The sequence below is a fragment of the Odocoileus virginianus genome, chromosome 28 (assembly GCF_023699985.2).
Source record: "Odocoileus virginianus isolate 20LAN1187 ecotype Illinois chromosome 28, Ovbor_1.2, whole genome shotgun sequence".
NCBI lineage: Eukaryota > Metazoa > Chordata > Mammalia > Artiodactyla > Cervidae > Odocoileus > Odocoileus virginianus.
In genome coordinates this window covers 25,689,843-25,710,473 of record NC_069701.1, presented here as the reverse complement: position 1 = coordinate 25,710,473, position 20,631 = coordinate 25,689,843, and the positions used below count along the sequence as shown (strand labels likewise).

The following is a 20,631-nucleotide window of genomic DNA, read 5'->3' as shown; positions in this document are numbered from 1 at the left end:
TGGGGGGCTCAGAAAAAGAAGAGAAAGAAGAAAAGGACCAAAGACGGGACTAAAGGAAAAGGGGACATGCCAACCCACTCCAATATTTGTGCCCTGGAAAATCTTGTGGACATAAGAGCCTGGCAGGCTACCGTCCATGGGGTCGCCAAGAGTGGGACATGACTTAGCATAAAGGAGAAGCTCCAGCCCTAGAGGATGCCCCCTGGCAGCCCTCCCACACCCTCTGAGCCAGACAGGTGGTCCAGGAGAAGCAGGACAGGGTGGGAGCATTTCCAGACAACTGGTTCCAGCCCAGCCAGCCCCACCGTCAGCCAGGCCCCAGGGGTTTCAGCCTCAACAATCCTACATCTTTGGAACCTAGAAGACAAACCAGGACCTCAGAGAAAGGAGAGATGGGAGCAGGGGAGAGCACAGGAGAGGTAGCTCCTTCCTGGGGCGAGAGTCCCTCTGTGACCTGGAACAGTGAGTTCCTTTTCTGAGTCTCAGCTCCCATCTTTGTGAAAAGGAGTTACCAAGAGGTAACTGTGTGCCAGCCCGGTGCCGGGGATGCGACAGGAAGTCAGGTGGTCAAAGGTCCTGCACTGGAGTCAGTCTAACATCAGCCTGGACCTCTGAGGTCTCCCCAGCTCACGTGTATTGTCTGTGCTGTGTGACCAATCCCATTCGCAGCACTGTTAGACCAGTTATCAGATGTGCTGGTGGAGAATCAGAACTCCACGTGCCAAAGGCCATACGGCTGGGAGCAGATAGAGAAGACAGAGCAACATCTGCCCAGCTTTCTGGCCCCCAAAGAAAGTGCTCTTCAGTCTCTGGACCTCACCTGGAATCACAGAAAGCGCAGCAGCCAGCATTTATAGAGCCGGACCGCAGGTGCTGGGATGTTACTGGATATGTGCTCTCGAAGTAAAGGTCACCAACGAGGAAAGGGATGGGGGGTTAGACTTCCAGGTGTTGCTGGGGAACGTGTAGACCGCCCTCTGCCGCCCCAGTCTCAGCAGTGATCCCTCTGGGATAGGACCAGCGAAGGGCAGGTAGAACTGCTGGGAGGAGGGCTAATGCTCAGCCCATCAAATATGACCCAGAGACTCCCTGGCCAGGGGCTCTTGAAGCCCCTATGGGGAAACAAGGAGGCAGATCTGAGAACCCACAGCCCCATCCCCACCCCAGAGCCAGGAGGCACCCAGAAAACACTCTGAGCTCTTTCTCAGGTGATCTCTGCTCTGGTCCACTCTGTGTCAAAACCTACAAACACATCTCTGAGCACAAACACGTGAATCCCTGCTCAAACACAGGAGCACACCCCGGAATAAATGCTGGGGCTACACAGGAACTGACTCCAACACACACATCCACACACACATGCTCTCGACCCTCCTTCCAGGCAGAGAAGACAGACACCACCTGCCCAGATCCTTGGTCCCCAGAGAAAGTGCGCCCCGGTCTCTGGGCCCCACTTTCTGAATCACAGAAAGCACGGCAGCCAGCATTCACAGAGCCGGACCCCAGGTGCTGGGACGTTTATGGAAATGAGCTCTCATTCGGAAGTGCTAATGCAGCCCTGCCCTCCCAGCCATCAGAGGCCCTCTGGGCTCACCCGGGAGTGGAGGACAGGGCCCCCTGATGTCACAGGTCGGACTCGAGAGGTGTGCAGGGCCATCAGGGAAGCCTCGGGAAGGGCTCGAGTTGGATGCTGAAGGACGCCAGCTATCTGGGTAGGGGACTGCCACCAGCACCCAAGTCACCCAGCTATCTGGGAAGGGGACTGCCACCAGCACCCAAGTCACCCAGCTATCTGGGAAGGGGACTGCCACCAGCACCCAAATCACCGTCAGGGGCCAGCAGAAGCAGAGGCCGGAGCTGAGGACATGGACACGTGGCTGGGGGGCGGGGGTAAGAACAGCCCTACTGGACACCCCCTGTCCCACTTTCAAATGCAATTTTATATGGGACTCCAATATGTAGAAGGAAGAAGTGTCATTGTTTGGGTTGAAGCAAGAATGGGGGTGAACCCCCTCCCAAGCCCTTACTCCTGACATGAGACCCTAGAAGGTTCCATTCCAGGGGTACTTTTCTTGGACCCAAATAAAGTGTCAGGCAGGAGGGGAGGTTAGGACCAGTCTGTGCAAGGATCTGAAAGCAGGGCTGAGGAAGGGGGACGGGAGCAAGAAGGTGACCAGATGGCCCTGGTGTGGGGGCATAGAGGGGAGGCCCTTCCTGGGGGGCAGCTTCCTGCTCATCCCCGCCTCGGAAGACTCCTGCTTGCCTTTCCCAGGTCTGAACAGGCTGCTGGGCCAGTTCCTCAACAGCCTGTCAAAGGGGAAACTCTTCTCCCTTCACCCCAAGAAAGTGTGAGTGTGTGCACAGTCACATCTGACACCCCACGGACTGCAGCCCGCCAGGTTCCTCTGTCCATGGGATTCTCCAGGCAAGAAGGCTGGAGAGGGTGGCCATTTCCTCCTCCAGGGGAATCTCCCCAACCCAGGGACCGAACTCATGTCTCCTGCATATCCTGCACTGGCAGGTGGATTCTTTACCACGGGCTCCACCTGGGAAGCCCTCACCCTAAGGAAAGGGGGAAGCGGAGCACGGACATGGTGAAGACAAGGTCATATCCGATCTATATCCTCCATCCACTCATCAAAGAAATATTTACCGAGCATTTATTATGTTAGACACCATTCCAGGCAAGAATAACACGGCAAAGAGCACGACAGGTTTCTGGAACATACACGAAACCACTCCTGAATCAGCAAGGAAAACGCCCTGAAAGTTTCCAAACCCGTTCACACCACAAACACGCCCCTCCCATGCCTGCATCGCCTCTGGACCATCCCTGCCAGGGTCACAGTTGAACAGCATCAGGGGCATGGTACATTCCCCGCCCACCCCCGGGCAGAGTCTTCTTCCTGAAATCTCCAGATGGCTGCACTGAGGACCTGGTCCCCTCCCCTCCCTAGGCAAGGAAGCCCACAGAGCTCTGGATGCATTGTTAAAAGTGCCAGTTTTATTTTTTCATCATGACAAAGGATGAAGCTTTGTCTCTAGTCTTGCTGGCTGTGAGTTCCTTGCTCAGAACCCAAGGACACAAGCCGGCTCCATGCTCACCTGCCCAGAGCTCTCAGGTCCCTGGGTCCCTGCCGCTGTTCCCTTCCCGTAACCTTCGAGCAAGGGGTCCCCAGGGCGGGGCCCCACCACCCCCACTTCTCTCCTGCCAACCCTGCCAACCAGGCCTCCCTCCTCCTGATCGGAGCAACCTCTAAGAAGCAAAAAGGATGTAGGTCTTTGAGGATCCTCTCTGGTCTTAACCAGCCCAGGACAGGGTCCAGAAGCGCCCTGGAACAAAGGCACCACGGCCCGGCAGGAATCTGCGGGTGTCGGGAGCAGCTGCCAAGGCTGGTCCCCGAGCTCAGACCCCAGAGGACCCCTCCCTGTCCCCACGTGTCGCCGCTGTTGCTGGATGAGGCCTTGTGGGCAGCAGCCAGGGAGCCGCATTTCCAAGGAATAGGAGCCGGCAGGCAGGCCAGATGGAAGCAATTACTGGCGGGAAAGCAGGAGAGGTGGGTGCTGGCAGGGGCTGGGAGGGGCCACAGAAGCAGGGAGGAAGGAAGGGGAACCCGGCCCTGCCCAGATGAGAGAGGAAGGGGTTTGGAAGCCCAGGACCAGCCGGGTCAGACATGGGGTTGAGGGCCGCACAGAGTCTGGACTGCGAATCAGAAGGGCCGTGTTCCCCGTGGTCACCAATACCCTATAGCCTTGAGCAAACCCTTTCACACTGCCAAGACTCGCCTTCTTCATAGATCTCGGGGAAGGGTAAAGATGAGCTTGGGGAACAGTAAAGAACCGGGCTGAAAAGCACAAGATTTTGGATGCAGGCAGAGTCCCAGCTCAGCTGCTTAGGAGCTGTGTGACCTTGGCCAAGTGGTCCAATCTTCCCACGCCTCCCTGTCTTCATTTACAAATGGGCTTAATGAAAGAGTCACGTGAGCTTACACGAAGTGATGTAAATAAGTGAATAGCACAGCTTTTTTTTTTTTTTCTAGAGGTTTGCTGTGCCAGGCTTTTATTTAGCGCTTGATAGCTTGATAGATAAATTGTAACCACTTTTGATATTCGCTATCTCTCTTTTTACTAGAAGGCCAGGTATTTGTGAAGGCTGCCCCGGTGGAGGACACAGGGCAGACCAGGGACGCAGCAGCATCACCAAAGTCCCTGGAGCCTGCACCTTGGTGGAGGGTTTGGACCCACGGCAGAAACAACAGTGTGCCCGCCCAACACTCTGCAAACAGCTTCCTGTCCTCTTCCTAGCAACCATGCTCCCCACCCCTCACAGGAGAGCAAGATCCCAGAGCCCCCAGCCCACTCAGGCTTTGTAGTGAAGCGGCACCAGGCCTTGCCCACCCTCGAGGCCCAAGTGGACATCCTCCTCCAACCCCCCGCAGCAGCACCCTCCTCCCTCCTGGGCTCGGGGCAGAAGCCAGGGCTTCAAATTCTAGAACAATCACATCATGTCTCTGCAGGGTGGCTTTGCGGGGGGTAGGGGTGGCAGAGATAGGGCGGTCATCTGGCGGCAGGGCTACTGGTCCCAGGCAAGAGGCCAAAATGAAAAGAAAACCTGCGGCTCAGGATGGCCTTCCTCATCTGAAGAGCAATCAACACAGGGCAGCCCCTGGCAGATCTTCCCCCTCTGTGGGCCTCAGGGGCGCCAGTCGGAGGCCCGTCGCACCTGCCTGGGGCTCAGGCATCACTACAGCTGCTCCCACTTGTAGCAAACACTTGACCACTTCCTCCGCCGGTAGAATAAAGGGCGTCACTAACACACACACACACACACACACACACACACAGATTGCGGCACAGGTCAGGAGTGAACTGGAGTCCAGGCGTGGCCAGCAACCCCTCCTGGCACACTCCGAACAAGTGTGGACAAGTGCTGAGCGCCTCCAGGAAAGGGTGACCAATGAGAGAGGGAATTAATGACTACAGGCACCCAAATCTGCCCCCCCTAGGCACTTCCTCATGGAAACCAAAAGGACAAGAGTGGAGAAGGACCTGAGGTGGAGAGGTATGAGAAGCTAGCTAGTTCCTGCAGAAGAATGCGTACCCCCAGGCAGCTGAGGAGTCAGGAGGAGGGGGAGGGTCAGGCCCTGTACACTTTCTGGGTGTCCCCCTACCTGACTGCCCTGCTCCCTAGCACCCACGGTCCAACCCCCAGGGCCTGGGAACTCAGCTGGGTTCTGGCGGCTGTCACAAGCTGTAGGTCTGGTCCTCAGTCTCTGGGACCCTCTGGGACACTGATCCGAAGGATCCCTTGCAGGAGACTTGGAGATCCCCACACCATCCTCATGGGCTGGGACCATGATGTCTTATTGCAAGGTGGAGGGACCCCTTCTCCTTGACAGAGAGGCCAAACTGTTGAGCCTCTCTGAGTGGAGGAGTCCACCCAGAAAATGCACCCACATAGGGCCTGGGTGGGCACCCAGTGCAACGTAGATGCCAGGCCAGCGTGGGTAAACCACGGATGATCACAGGGCCCAGGAAGGGAGGTCTGGCCCCAGCTGTAGAAAAGCGGGGAAAAAAGTGTTAAGTGTCGGTCATTCAGCGTGCCCGACTCTTTGAGACTCCATGGACTGTAGCCTGCCAAGCTCCTCTGTCCGTGGAATTCTCCAGGCAAGGATACTGGAGTAGGTTGTCATTTCCTCCTCCAGGAGATCTTCCAAACGCAAGGATCAAACCCGGGTCTCCTGTATTGCTGGCGGAGTCTTGACTGTCTCCTCTCTTGCAGGCAGAGCCACCAGGAAAGCCCTTCCTTTCTAGGACTTGTTACAGTTCTAAGAGGAGCAGATTCTCGGTTCTAAACCCGAAAACTGGATCCTAGGAATCTAAAAGGGCTGGGAGGGTGGAGGGGCCAAAGAACTCCGTTTCTGAGGAGTGGGAGTGAGTCACTGCTTTGGGAAGGGAAGCAGGTGAGGGACGAAAGGGAAATCAGCTCAGAAGGCGCTGAGGACTGCTTCGGCCTGGGCCTCCACTCATGGGCAAGGGACCCTACAGCCCCAAGCAGCAGCCCACTCCCAAGCCATGGACGCTGCTCAGCTCCCAGGTCTAGCACGAGACCCCAGGCTACTTGCTAATTCCTCCTACCATCCACCTTCCCCTCTGAAGCCCTGATAACCTGGGCTCTGGGGGAAAGGTCCAGACTCCTGGCTCTCCTTCGGATGCTGGTAGGGAGGCGCAGGGCCCAGGGGACAGCCTCAGATCTCCCGCCTGGCACACGGATGCTGAGGGATGAGGCACGAAGAGCCTCACAGTGGACTCAAACCAAGCCAGGTATAGGCCAGAGGGACCTGGGCCATGTCAACTCGGGCAGGGGGTATTCGCCAATTAGCTCCCGGCAGAGAGAAGAAGCCCCGGAAGTTCATTTCTAGGCCCCAAGCAGCTGGCACCTCGCAGGCAACCTCTCCAGGATTATGGGCAGCCTTTGGAGAGTCTCTTTGGAGGGTGTGGAAGAAATGCTGCTAAGAGCAAATACTCACATACCTCTGCCTCTGTGCAGGTAACTTCCATGGCACTCAGCACCTTAACGATTCCTCCCCAACACCCCCCCCCCACCTCCAAAGATGCCAGGGCGGGGGTCTAGACGGGGCGGGCGGCAGAGCATAGCTCAGGAGAGTGGCTTCGGCTTGCGCCTCTGTGCCACCCCAGCCGTGCCAGGCCCGTTCCCTAGGTTCCACAAAGAATAAGTCTGCCTGCACTTGGCTTCCACATTGTGCCTCCACCCCCCCCCACCCCACCCTGGGGGGCGGACAGCACAGGCTGCCCTGAAAAGCGAGAGGGTGTGCCAGCCTGCGGGTGGTCAGGAGGTCAGACGGGCACAGCTGAGCCCCCGGACACTGTCTGCAGCCCCAGCCCTCTGGCAGGAGCCCCCTACGCTGGCACTCAGGACCCAGTCTGGGAGACAGGGGCGCATCAGCAGTAGATGAGGCCTCAGATGGCCCAGGCAGAGCCTCCCCCAAGACTGGGAATGGAGGGGCGAGTGCTGACAGACATGCTGGCAGCTGAGGGTTTTGCCAGGGAGGTCCCAGCCAGCAGGGGCCCCAGAGGGGCACCCAGCACTGACAACTGAGCCCAGGGATTCTACCCCGAACTGAACTCCACCCCAGCCCCATCCCTCCCCATTGCCCGCCAGCCAGGCAGGTCCCAGACACAGTAGCCTAGGCCCAAAGACCCCCAGGAACTTGGACTGGTGTCCTGGGCACGGCCAGTCTGCAGCTAGCGACCCCCAGCAGAGCCTGGCAACTCCAGCCAAGCCAGCCCGCCCACCTCCTGGACCTGGTGGGGCAGTTGTGGGGTGCAAGCGCGGCTCAGAGGATGCCCAACACGGAGGCGGGGTGGGGAGGGCCTCTTCCGCCTCGGCGCAGGGCTGGGGGCTAGAAACTTTCCAGAGAGGAGGACCGTCCCATTCGCTCACTCCCAGGGAGCAAAGACAAGCAGCTTTCCGTGGAAAATCCCATCCAGGGCAAGGAATCCCTGGGCTGTGGCCGCCCCTCCGGGACCCCGACCCGGACCCGCGCGGTGCCCACGTGCCCGGCCCGACCACCTCCCCTCTCGCGGCGCCGGGCAGAGAACCGGGCGGCCGGGACCCGGAGGTGCTCCCCGCCCTCGCTGGCGGGCCCCACAGGGACCGGCCGCCGCGTACTCACCCTCGCGGGTGGCGCGGGGCGGGGCAGGATGGCTCCGCGCGCAGCTCAGATCCGCTAGGCGCACGGGCTGGAGGCGCGGCGGCTCCGCTCGGCCCGGTCCCTGTCCCAGGCGCGGGGCCGGCCTGGGAGCGGGCAAGTCCGCCTGCTGGGAGGCGGGGGCCCGGGCCCCGGCGTGGGGCGGGGAAGGGGGCCGGACACGCTTGCGCACACGGCCGGGGAGCCGCGCGGGGAGCAGGCGGGCAGGAGGAGGAAGGGCGGGGTGGAGGAGGAGGAAGGGCAGGGGCGATCCCGCTTACGGGCGGGGCGGGTGCCGCCGACTCGGGAAGGTGAGCCGGCGGCGGCAGCGGAACCGGCGGGCGGCGGGCCCCGGGGCGAGGGGAGCGGATGGGTAGACCAATCGGGCGGGCGCGGAGGGGTGTATGTGGCGGCGGAGAGCGGGGGTGGCGGGGGGTGGTTGGCGGGGCCGGTAGGAGGAGACTGGTGGGGTGAGGGCGCAGAGTTCAGGCGGGTGCAGCCTGTGAGTAGCACCAGGATGGATGTGCCCAGCGCAGCCCATGCACGCCCTCCTGGAAACAATGAGCCCTACAAAGCGCTCTCCGCTCTCCCACGCGTGGAACCGTGTCTTTCTCCCCCTCGGGAAGGTGAGGCACAGTGTCCAGATGCCCTGGTCGGAGACCTGCGCCCTCCCTTTGCACCGGCCCTGCCACCCCCAAACTTCTCCCTCTGCACCTCCTTTGCACACCCCTTCTTGGCTTTGAGAAAGCGTCTTAGTTTCTGTTCCTTACTGAAGGCGCCAGGCATCCTGCCCCGAGGGGAAAAACCCGCCAGGCCCTTAGCCTAGTGCCTGGGGCCCACCCACCCCAATCAAGCCAGGAAACTACTCAGGCTGAAGAACCGTCCAGAAGCCACCCGCAGGACAATCCCCAGACCCCAAGACACTCTCTCAGAGGTGAAGAGCCCTTAGTGTGAAGAGCCGGGGGAGGGGGGTGGAGCAGGACGGAGTAGCAGAGCTCCAAGGAACATGTAAGACCCCAACCCCCAAGAAAGCTTAACCAGCTAGTGGCAAAGAGAAGGCTCACAGTGGACGCCCACTCAAGGATAAGTTAGGATAGAAGCTAGTACAGATGAACGTATTTGCAAAGCAGAAATAGAGACACAGAGGTAGAGAATAAATGTATGGACACCCAGGGGGGGAAAGGGGCGTGGGGCCAACTGGGAGACTGGGATTGACTTGCACACACTATTGATGGTAGTGGTGGTTTAGTTGCTAAGTAGGGTCCGACCCTCGAGACCTCATGGACTGTAGCCTTCCAGGTTCCTCTGTCCATGAGATTCCTGACCCAGGGAATGGAACTCGTATCTTCTGCATTGCAGGTTGATTCTTTACCCCTGAACCCCGACAGGAGCCCGTAATGACACATACTCACCCATATAGTATCATACAGAGTAGCCTGCAGTGCAGGGAGTTCTTTATCCCTGATCCCCCTGGGAAGCCCTACACTCTGGGTACTATGTATAAAATAGATGACTAAGAAGAACCTGCTTATAGTTCAGGGAAGTCTACTCAGTGTCCTGGGGGTGTGGGTATACATAGAGCTGATTCTCTTTACTACACAGCAGAAACCAACACATTGTAAAGCAACTATATACTCCAATACTTTTTTTTTTAAAAACCAAAAGATTTCATTTAATACTGATGTTAATACAAAATGTAATCAGATGCAAATACCATGTCACTGCGTTCTTAAAGTCGTTAAAAAGGGGGGAAAAATGTAGGGTTTTATTTTCACCTTTCTTTTTCTAGCTGTCTTTTGTGTTCATGCTCAGTCACTTCAGCCATGTCTGTGACCCCATGCACTGTAGCCCACCAGGCTCCTCTGTCCATAGGCTTCTCCAGGCAAGAATACTGGAGTGGGTTGCCATGCCCTCCTCCAGGGGATTTTCCGGACCCTGGGATCAAACCCACATCTCTTATGTCTCCTGTGTTGGCAGGCAGGGTCTTTACCACTAGTACCACTTGGGAAGCCTTAGCTGTCTGTTAGGTAGAGATTTTTGGTCTGTTTACTTCTTATGTGTCAAAGAATTTGATTAGTCTTATGTACTTAAAATATCATTTTATCTTTTTCTTGCAGTTAAACTGCATAAGACCTAAAATAATCTGTTTCTATTTTTTCTTATTTTTTTCTTAAATTTATTTCTTTTTAATTAAGGGTAATTGCTTTACAGTACTGTGTTGGTTTTTGCCAATCAACATTTGAATCAGCCATAGGTATACCTAAAAAGAAAAATAGAGTAAGTTAGCACAGGATATGACTAAGTACAAGGCATGAGTAATTGACGAGGGGGGTTCACAGAAATGCCAGCTCTAAGTTCATTTCAGCTGAAACCGGAGGGTTCATGGTCTGAGAAGAGGTAGCTGAGGAAACACTCTGGCCTGCGTCAGCACAGTGAAGGAGGCAGGGTGAAGACCAAGGGCCTTGAGCGCGTCTACAGATGGCTGTCCCTCCTAAATCACACCGTGCATGGTGGAGGTCACTCCTGCATCGCACCAGTGTCTAAATCACGTGTCCAAGCGTAATTAATGCTTGTTTTTGGCAATCAAGCATTCACACAACAAATACTTATCTGGTATCAGCTTCAGCTCTGGCAGGGTGACTCAAGTCCCTGCCGGGGGGGTAAAGCAGAAGGGAGAAAGACCAGCTTCCCTGGTGCATGGGGTGGGGGTCAGAGGGGAGACACTGACCCAAAGAGAGTAAAGCAATTGTCCGAAGTGACTGGAATCGCAGAGCTGAACTGAGAATCAACCCAGCTTTGCAACTTTGCAAACTCTTTAATGAACTCGATCTAAACACAGCTGGCAGTTCTTGTTCTGAACCACGTAAACTTCACCCTGCGGGAAACACCAAATTGAAGGGGCAGCTTTGCTCTTGGAGACCTGATTTCCACCTCTGCCTCAGTCACTAAATAGGTTTAATTTTGTTAGGAAAAAAAAAAATGGAAGTAACTGTCAAAGGGCTATTGTTGATGTGAAATTAGGCAACAGATATAAATTTGCTCCAGCAGTAAAAGGTGCTGTTAAAAGCGTGTGCTCTTATCATACACGTGGCACCCCCTCCTCTAACCAATAAACTGTATTCAGATCTCCACCCTTCTTCCCCCAGCTTATCCCAGGCCTGGTTACTGAGTGCCCAGAAGCTAACTGTCATCTAGACTCCTCCCCTCAGGCCGCAGTGTGCTCACTCACGATCTTTTCCCTCTAGTTCTTTAACACAGTGAGATGCTTAGCTGGCTGCCTAGAACCCATGTCATCTGCAGGGCAGGAGGAACACGGTTCTGGTACTTTTTGCCTGACGCCCCTCCCAGCCCACTTGCCCATCCGCAGGGCGCTGGGAGTTGCTTAGCAAGAGGCAGTGTGGTGGGGTGACCCAGCTTCGGCTCCTAAAACTGTTCCTTTCGGGGCCAGCTGTGCCAAGGATGTGTCAAGACACCCTGAGGATCAGTGGTCTGGGTCCTGGCCCCCTTCCGAGCCATATCGCCTCCTTTCCCACCTCCAGAGCACCCCCTTTACCTCTCTGGTTCTGTCTCTGCTGGAGGAAGTTGGCGGACACAGCTCTGCTGGGGCGCCCAGGGGGCCTCTCTCTCTCTAGGGAGCAGAGGGAGGAGACAGAGGAGCAAGGGTTGTGGGAGGGGCAGGTGCATCTGGAGCTGGGAGGCCAGGGTGTGAGCCCTTAACACATGCGCCTCCCCAGACCTCTGGCTCCTGTCCCTTGCATGTGCCACGTTAGCATCCTGCCCACCGGGAGGAGGGAACGGCGAGATGCCGTTTTGAAGAAGAAATAAACCCAATCCAGCATCTCAGACGCTTTTAAAAATAGCAACTTGGGGATGGTGTTTCAGCTCCTATTTTTATCAGATTTATATGGCTGGACGCTCGAGCTGTGCGGTTCCCAGGGTTCTCAATAGCAGTGGACATCACTATTGTAGTCTTAGAAACCTGCCGCAAGGCCAAGGCTAAAATGCATTCCAGGAACCTGTCGGCTGGAAGAGATCCTGAGAAGTCATTGCACACAGCCCTTGTCTCTTTTGGGGCCACAATCAATGAGCCACAGAGTTTATGGCTCGCTTTTTGCCTTCAAGTCTCAGTTTCCATGACTTCAGTGCCCAGTCTAGGATTTCATGGCCTTCTAATCCGGAAGTCCTTTTTAATATCTAACCCAAATATATTGGCTGCATCCTTTAAGCCCTTCTGGCAGTAGGAAAATGGCAGCTAACATTTATGAGTTCTTACCATGTCCACAAAATCCTCTTATTGAATCCTCACAAAGCTCCTAGGGGTAAGCACTGCTTTCACTCACTCCTAGCTGATGAGCAGTTACCTAACTTGCCCAAGATCATATCTGGATATGGTGCGGGTTCTGTACAGGGGTCACCAGACCATGCTGGCTCTGAAAAGAATATACAATAGGACGGTAATACATTTCTCTGTAGTTTTGACTTTCATTTCTTCCTGGTCCTGAAGGAAAACCTGGTCAGGGTGCTACTGGACATGCTGGAAGCCACGTTTTAGGTTCCGGCCATGCTGAGCCATGCTCTCCCTGGGTGTTCTGTTTTAGCTCATGGTGGTCGTTTAACTCTCATTTTAGCCTGGAAGTCTGGCTTTTCCTGGCATAAGCGCCCACGGCCCCCTGTGCTTTTCTCAAAGTACTCACGTTTGTGGCATTACTTTGTAATTATGTCTATCTTTGTTGTTACAAATAGATTCAAGGGATTAGATCTGATAGACAGAGGGCCTGAAGAATTTATGGATGGAGGTTCGTGACATTGTACAGGAGACAGGGAGCAAGATCACCCCCAAGAAAAAGAAATGCAAAAAGGCAAAATGATTGTCTAAGGAGGCCTTACAAATAGCTAAGAAAAGAAGAGAAGCAAAAGGCAGAGAAAAAAAGGAAAGATATACCCATTTGCATGTAGAGCTCCAAAGAATAGCAAGGAGAGATAAGAAAGCCTTCCTCAGTGATCAGTGCAAAGAAATAGAGGAAAACAATAGAAAAGGAAAGACTAGAAATCTCTTCAAGAAAATTAGACATACCAAGGGTATCATGCAAAGATGGGCACAATAAAGGACAGAAATGGTATGGACCTAACAGAAGCAGAAGATATTTAGAAGTGGCAAGAATACACAGAACAATACAAAAAAAGATCTTCATGACCCAGATAACCACAGATGTGATTAAACCCCCACACACACACTCACCATCGATAATCATGATGGTGTCATCACTCACCTAGAGTCAGACATCCTGGAATGCGAAGTCAAGTGGGCCTTAGGAAGCATCACTACAAACAAAGCTAGTGGAGGTGATGGAATTCCAGTTGAGCTATTTCAAATCCTAAAAGATGATGTTGTGAAAGTGCTGCACTCAATATGCCAGCAAATTTGGAAAACTCAGCAGTGGCCACAGGACTGGAAAAGGTCAGTTTTCACTCCAAACCCAAAGAAGGGCAACGCCAAACAATGTTCAAACTACTGCACAATTGCACTCATCTCACATGCTAGCAAAGTAATGCTCAAAATTCTCCAAGCCAGGTTTCAATAGTATGTGAACCGTGAACTTCCAGATGTTCAAGCTGGATTTAGAAAAGGCAGAGGAACCAGAGATCAAATTGCCAACATCTGTTGGATCACTGAAAAAGCAAGAGAGTTCCAGAAAAGCATCTACTTATGCTTTACTGACTATGCCAAAGCCTTTGACTGTGTGGATCACAACAAACTGTGGAAAATTCTTCAAGAGATGGGAATACCAGATCACCTGACCTGCCTCCTGAGAAATCTGTATGCAAGTCAAGAAGCAACAGTTAGAACCAGACAGAGAACAACAGACTGGTTCCAAATCAGGAAAGGAGTACGTCAAGGCTGTATACTGTCATCCAGTTTATTTAACTTATATGCAGAATACATCATGCGAAATGCCGGACTGGATGAAGCACAAGTTAGAATCAAGATTTCCGGGAGAAATATCAATAACTTCAGATACACAGATGACACCACCCTTATGGCAGAAAGCAAAGAAGAACTAAAGAGTCTCTTGATGAAAGTGAAAGAGGAGAGTGAAAAAAGTGGCTTAAAGCTCAACATTCAAAAAACTAAGATCATGGCATCTGCTCCCATCACTTCATGGCAAATAGATGGGGAAACAATGGAAACAGTACGAGACTTTATTTTTCTGGGCTCCAAAATCACTGCAGATGGTGACTGCAGCCATGAAATTAAAAGACACTTGCTCCTTGGAAGAAAAGTTATGACCAACCTAGGCAGCACTTTAAAAAGCAGAGACATTACTTTGCCAACAAAGGTCCATCTAGTCAAAGCATTGATTTTTCCATAGTAGTCAGGTATGGATGTGAGAGCTGGACTATAAAGAAAGCTGAGTGCCAAAGAATTGATGCTTTTGAACTGTGGTGTTGGAGAAGACTCTTGGGAGTCCCTTGGACTGCAAGGAGATCCAACCAGTCCATCCTAAAGGTCCAGAATATTCATTGGAAGGACTGATGCTGAAGCTGAAACTCCAATACTTCGGCCGCCTGATGCATAGAACTGACTCACTGGAAAAGACCCCGATTCTAGGAAGATTGAAAGCGGGAGAAGGGGAAGACAGAGGATGAGATGGATGGATGGCATCACTGACTCGATGGACATGAGTTTGAGTAAGCTCGAGGAATTGGTGATAGACAGGGAAGCCTGGCAGGCTGCAGTCCAGGGGGTCACAGAGTCAGACACTGACTGAGTGACTTAACTAGAGTTGTTTGTGGAATTACTTTGTAATTATGTCTATCCTTGTTGTCTAGTTGCTAAATTGTGTCCAACTCTTTGTGATCCCGTGGACTGTTGTTGCTGGCCAGTCTCCTCTGTCCATGGGATTTTTCAGGCAAGAATCCTGAAGTGGGTTGCCATTTCCTTCTCCAGGGTATCTTCCTGACCCAGGGATCAAACCCAAGTCTTTACCACTGTGCCATCAGGGAAGCCCTATTATGTCTATGTGTCTCACTAAGTTGTAAGCTCAATAAGATTTCTTTTACTTTAAAAAAAAAAAAAAAAAGAGGGTAGATGTTCAAAACCTCCTTCTTTGAATTTAAACACTTTAAACAAATTTAGTCCATGTTTATTTTTTAACAGTGGCTAAAATTTGGTAACTTCAAGTTTACATAGACTTCAGAATCCAATGTAATTTCAATGAGAATATGGAGCGAACACAGGGTTGTCAACATTTATTTTGCTATGTGAGGATTTTCTGAAAACTGCTACTGTTAATCATCACCATCTTCTTACAAAAGAAAGGTCCTTTTAGGGTTCTATATACATGTTTGGAATAAAGATTTAGTCCTTTCTGAGAAGGAAGAGTTAAAAGACCCACATCAACCTATTCAGAAATAAAACAGATCCATTAAACTTGTTTGGAAGTACAAATATCACAAGAGAAACATTTTCACGTTACTTTGTTCTCAACTGTTTCTTGATTTGTTTCTCCATTCTGGGGATCTGTGTTCAACAGAACCAGGCAACGTGAAACTCACTGTCCAACTCCTCCTGAAATGTTATTTTTCTCATTTTCATGAAGGAATGTTGACAAATATAGAACATTCAGCAATTTTGCCCTATGAGGAAACTTTTGGGCAAACTAGAGGAGCCGAGGAAAAGCAGTCACGTCTCCAACCTCTCTCCTCCCTCCCCAACCCAGCCAGGAAGAAAGTCAGCCAAGGACGGGGGCCTGGCACCGGTGGGGAGCCCTCCGAAGTTTACGAGGTGACACCCACCTCCGCTGCAGGAGAGGAGACACTCACCGAGGACACGCAGCTAAACGCACAGGGACAGACGTCCATGCCGTCCGAGAGGCCTGGCGGTGGCTCATCAGTCAAGCAGTGCTGAGGCTTAAGCACTTTTTGCTCAGGATGCTGTTTCAGGGGAGGTGGGGAGCTGGGAGGGTTCTGCTAAGTGAAGGCAGGAGGAAAGCTAAGGCAGAGGAGAAGACGGTTCTCATTCTGCATCCCTCGGGCTGAGGACTGTCGGTCTGCCCCCTAGCCTGGGAGCTTCTTTATAGTCGTCTCTGGATTCCCAGCCCTTAGGACATGGTCTGGCTCAAAAAGCATGCAGTGAGTCAACGCTTTGGACTCCATTGCAACCGTGCCACTTTGGCCTGCTGCGTGAACGATCACCAGCAGATCCCTCTGTGGTGGATCCTCATCCCCGTCCCCCTTGACAAAGACCCAGGCTCAGGAGGCCTTGGGTCTGGTGCAGTGCGTGTTTAATCAGCAGCGTGAGGAACGAGTGACTCGAGCTGGGCTGTGAATCGGGCCTCCTGGTTCTCGGTCCAGGGTACGCAGAGGAAGAGCCACCCCGCGTCCTGTGCCTCCGTTTTCATCCTCCTCTCACTCTGCAAGACCCACATCTTCCCTCCCCTGGCCATGTGTCCTGCGGGAGCAAGATGGGGTAACTCAGAGCCCCATGTTGACCAAAGAGCAAATGCCGGCCCCTCTCGGGCAGCGTGATCCCAGTCTGTCCCCTGGGCTGGGAAGACGGCCTCGTGTGTTTAACTTCATGTCGCCAATGTCTGCACCCATGTCCCTGCTCGGCTGGAGCAGTGGGAGATGTCACTTTCCCAGATAAGCCCTTGATGGCTTCCTACAGGCTATCAGCCTTGAGCGCTTTGAAGTCCCTTCCTGGCCTGACAATTCTGTGGTCAGGGCCCTAGGACAGCGGTCACAGCTGGACCCCAGGACTCAGGGGTTTGGACTTCACTGCAGCCATGCCACTGTGCCCTGCTGAGACACTGGATTTATCTCTGGCTGCTCTCCGGCAGTGTGTTTTGTCTTCCTGTCCAGACAACGAACTCAAGGCCACAGATTCACTGACCAAGGAACAGAGGCAAAGGCGGGCATCTTGAGCTTGCATCACCTGATTCTGATTAAGGCCCTCCCACTTCCAGGAGACCAGCCTCCAGCCCTGTCAACAAGAGTTTATCAACAGGACCGGCTCCCACATGGGAAGTGTGAGTTAAGTGCTGGGGAGGGAAAGAGGAAGTGCAGTCAGAAAGACTATACATTGTTTCCAAAAAAAACTTTGTATGTGGTTTATTCTTGGGGTGGGGGTTGGGGGGCGGGGACCTCCCAGACATGTGGACCATCAGGAAGAAACACTAAGTGGGAAGAAGAGAAAGGTGGTAGCAGGACAGCAAGGAGTGAAGTCAGCCAGGAGGGGACCTGCAGAAAGACCTGAGCCCTCCAGGTTTGCCGTGCCCACCCCCCTTCACCCCGCTAGGGTCTTCCCTCTCCACCTCCCCAGGCCACGCTGTGGGTCCACACTGAATGAGACCGATGGTTTATTCTCATGTTGGGAAGAAGCCAGTACAAAATACATTACAAAAAAAAAAAAAATTCCCTTGGTGCTAAAAACCCTGGTGCCCCCCACCCCCCACAAGGATGGTCTCGTCTCAGCTTCTCTGGGCCTCCTGCAGGAGCGCCAGGAGGGGGTCGTCAGCCCGGAGCGCAAAGGTGAGCGTGCGACGCCGGTAGTGCTCGGGATCCTGCTCCAGGTTGTCGATCACCTCCGCCAGCAGGTGGGCCCGCTCCACGCCGGCGCCCGGGGCCTCGAAGCCCAGGGCGGTGAAGTGCACGTGCAGGTGGTAGTAGGAGGGCAGGTAGTGCAGGTACACGCGGAGGCGGTCCGCCGCCACCCGGTAGCGCCGCAGGATGGCCTCCTGGTGAGAAGGGGGGCGGGAGCGTCAGCCAGAACACCCTGCTGCCCACAGCCCCCACCAGCCTCTCCGTCGCCCCACGGGTGGCTTCGGGACCCCGGTCTTCCATTCTAGGGAGCCAGCAGGTGCAGGTGACAAGCAGCGCGGTGGAGGTTTTCTTCCCAAGGAAGGGGATGGTGGCCTCGATCAGGGCTCCCCGCTCCAACCTGGTAGAACACCCGCTTCCTCGGTCGCCGCTGGGTCTCTAGGAAGTCTCAGTGCTAAGGACTGGGGCCCGGATTCCCAAGCCTGGGGGACTTGCCTGCCCTGGAGGAGTTACCAGACTTAAATCATCAAATGGGTGGCAGGAAGCCTTTTTCTCCCGCTCAGCACAGAACAGAGTGGAGCAGGGAGGCAGCACAGCTAAGGGCTTGGTTGCAGAGAAAGGTAGGGGGAGGGGACGCAGGATTCTCGCTGGACTTCCCGGGGAAGAGGAAAGCATCACCCTTGGCCCCGGCTCCCTTGGCCCACCCCAACCTTGCATGGTGGTAGAGCTTTTTCTCCTCCAACCGCCTTCAGGAGCCTCCAAGCCTCTCGGAATTAAGAGATTTAATTTCCAATGTAGGCCAATCCCTGAGGCGGCAGGGGTGAAGAAAGACAGGGCCCCAGTGGGCTCAGAACACACGCTGGGATTGTATTGTGCTCTGCTGATCGGTGCGCCCCTAGGGATCTGGGCACCCAGGCTTCCTGGAGGGCTGACCCGCCTGAGTGAGGGCGCTGGAGTTGCCAGGGCAGATGCAGGTGCTGGCCTGACACCTCCCAGGGGCCCCGCAAGAGAAAGGCAGCCAGGGACATGTGGGGTGAGCAGGTGGGTGGGAAGGCAGGTGGGCACACTGGGGAGGGGGCCAGAGGGGAAGGAGAGTGGCCCCAGGCAGAGCCCTGCCCCCAGGTCCTGGCAGAGCCTCGGAGCAGGGCTTGTTGAACCTCAGCCAGGGGGAGCCTCTCCCCTGCTGGAAACCTTGGTGACAGCAGGCCTGGCATGGAGGTTGCACCATCCAATGTCTCAGAGTGGAAACAAGGCTGAGACCAACCCTACAGAGTAACAGGTTCAGAAGGACCCCTCCAGATACCCAGGCCCAGAGAGGTGAAATGACCTGCCCGAGGCCACCCAGTGGGCTAAGGTCAAAATGTCAGAACCAGGATCACAGCCCCAGATTTGAGACTCTCCTCTCCCCCACCACCTGCCCTCGTCCCCAGGGCTCCTTTTAGCAACCTTTTCATCCAATTCAGCAAATCTCCCAGAGGGAAGGTGTCCCAGAAAGCCAGGTGCTACAGCGTTCGGTCTCTGTCCTTGGGGTACACCAGGGGACACATGCAGATCCATATCAGGTCATGGACCATCTACCCAAGAAACACGTGTGGTGCGATGCAGCTATCAGGGGTAACCCTGGGATGGGAGGGTGCCCCAGATGTGACCTGCAGCACAACATCAAGGAGCAGAATCGAGGACCCGAACTGAGGAAGCCTGTGTGGGGTGAGGCAAGGGGGCTCAGTGCAGAGCTGGAAGGCAGGGTGGGACCAGGACCAGGGGCTTCCTGAGGCCATCTATGAGCCTTCACAGGCCCCTGCAGGGCACCTAGAGAGAAGCCGTTTTACAGAAGGGTGGGGTGAGGAAAGGGGCCCAGGAACACACGGGAATCGGAGTCTAACCCCTCTGGGCTCTGGTGTGGACTCAGCCCTGGGAACCTCACCTGCCCCTCCTGCAGAATGTTCCTGAGCAGCGGCAGGTGCTCTGGGGTGAGGTCCCGAAGCGACTTGATGCCCCGGCGATGGCAGATGGCGATCAGGTACAGGTCATCGAGCTGTGCAAAGACAGGCGGGGTGAACTGGGCTCAGCAGGGGTCCAACCGCAGAGACTGCCCATCCTGGAACTGCCCCCCGGAAGTCAGGAAGCACCCTCACACCAAGGCCTGCAGGGCCAGCCGCCGCCAATCCCAGGGACACCGTGGCCGGACCCAACCCCAGGCAAGGTGGGCGTCCACCTGCCCCGGGTGAGCGAGGGTAATGTAAGGGAAGAAGCCTGTGTTTATTCTTCCCGCTCAAAAATATCACATGAGAGTATTTACATACTCACAGCTGATGGGGAAGTGGGGGGGCTCAAGAAAATGCCATGAACCACTTTTATGGTCTAATCACATGTACTGAAGTAACTGCTATAAGACAGAAGGGGAGAAGAGTACAGGAGAAACAAGGAAAGACTAGTGAGGGTGATCAGAGAGGCATCCTGGGACAGGACACAGGGGGCATGGGTCCCCAAGAAGAGGGAGGGCTTGGGAAAAGGGCGCTGAGCAAGAGGAACTGTGAAAAAGGCTCAGAGGCATTGGTGGAGGGAGGGGGACTCCATGTGCCTGGAGTCAGGTAGGTGAGGGGTGGAGAGGCAAGTGCGGGGGGCAGTAAGCTCCACCTCGCTTCACCCTTGTCTCCCTTCCCGTATCTCACAGGGCTCATTCACAGCCCTTCCTGCCGTCCTTCCTGAAAACAGCGGCTGGCCGAAGACCTGGGGGTCACAATGGTACAAAGACCCGAGGCCAACAAGACCTTGAGCCAGAACCTTGAGCCAGAGAGCAAACGGACTCTTCCTCTTGCCCAGAAAACCCTTCCTGTCCCAGTTTCCCCTTGCCCAAACCCTGGCCTTGGCCAGTTTCACATCCTCGTGTAAAGCAAGCCCCAGACACCAGGGCTCCAAGGGCCAAGGCCTGGTGCGGACCCAGCGGCCCTCAGCTCTGCAGGCCAAGCTGCTAGATTCCTCAATGAGATAATCTGGGGACCATGAGTCATCAGGCCAAGTCCCCAAGGGCCCCAACTTAAAAAACTGGGAATGAGACTTTCCAGATGGTGCCTGATGTCCAGCTGTGCTTCTTCATGCCAATAGTCTCTCATGCCACACTCACTCGTCTCCACCAGAGCCCTAAGAGCCGGGCTTTCTGCCCCAGACCGGCCGCACTCGAGCGCGGTGGGAACCTGCCAGCAGACGGCTCAGCGGTGCCCACCTGGGCCTCAGCTCTGCAAGTCCCTTCTGGACTCTTCCTTCTCATGGCCTGTGCCCAGGACTCTTGTACAAGCTGAGACCCAAGGAGCAGCAGAAAACAAAGCCGTTTGATCTAGGAGCGTGTGTGTGTCTGTGGGTGTCTCCAGCAGTTCCACGT

At 54.6% G+C, this 20,631-nt stretch overlaps 2 protein-coding genes and 1 long non-coding RNA gene across 3 annotated transcripts in view; 1 reads left to right on the top strand and 2 right to left on the bottom strand.

Moving 5' to 3' along the window:
• The window catches only part of ST3GAL4 (ST3 beta-galactoside alpha-2,3-sialyltransferase 4), a 52,381-nt gene extending 44,487 nt beyond the window's left edge, over nt 1-7,894 (bottom strand). The window contains exon 1 of the mRNA XM_020912698.2: nt 7,698-7,894. The gene's annotated coding sequence lies outside the window, so the exon portion shown is untranslated. The remainder of the gene's footprint in view (nt 1-7,697) is intronic.
• A 57-nt stretch (nt 7,895-7,951) lies between these two features.
• LOC139031829 (uncharacterized) lies at nt 7,952-15,822 on the top strand. The gene is made up of 2 exons (XR_011484354.1): nt 7,952-8,023; nt 15,314-15,822. It is a non-coding gene; the product is annotated as an uncharacterized lncRNA (long non-coding RNA).
• Nucleotides 15,823-17,054: 1,232 nt separating this feature from the next.
• DCPS (decapping enzyme, scavenger) overlaps nt 17,055-20,631 on the bottom strand; it is a 42,770-nt gene continuing 39,193 nt past the window's right edge. The window contains exons 5-6 of the mRNA XM_020912705.2: nt 19,177-19,287; nt 17,055-17,449 (exon numbers count right to left, since the gene is read on the bottom strand). Coding sequence (XP_020768364.2) covers nt 17,183-17,449; nt 19,177-19,287 — 378 coding nt within the window. The 3' untranslated portion in view covers nt 17,055-17,182. The remainder of the gene's footprint in view (nt 17,450-19,176; nt 19,288-20,631) is intronic.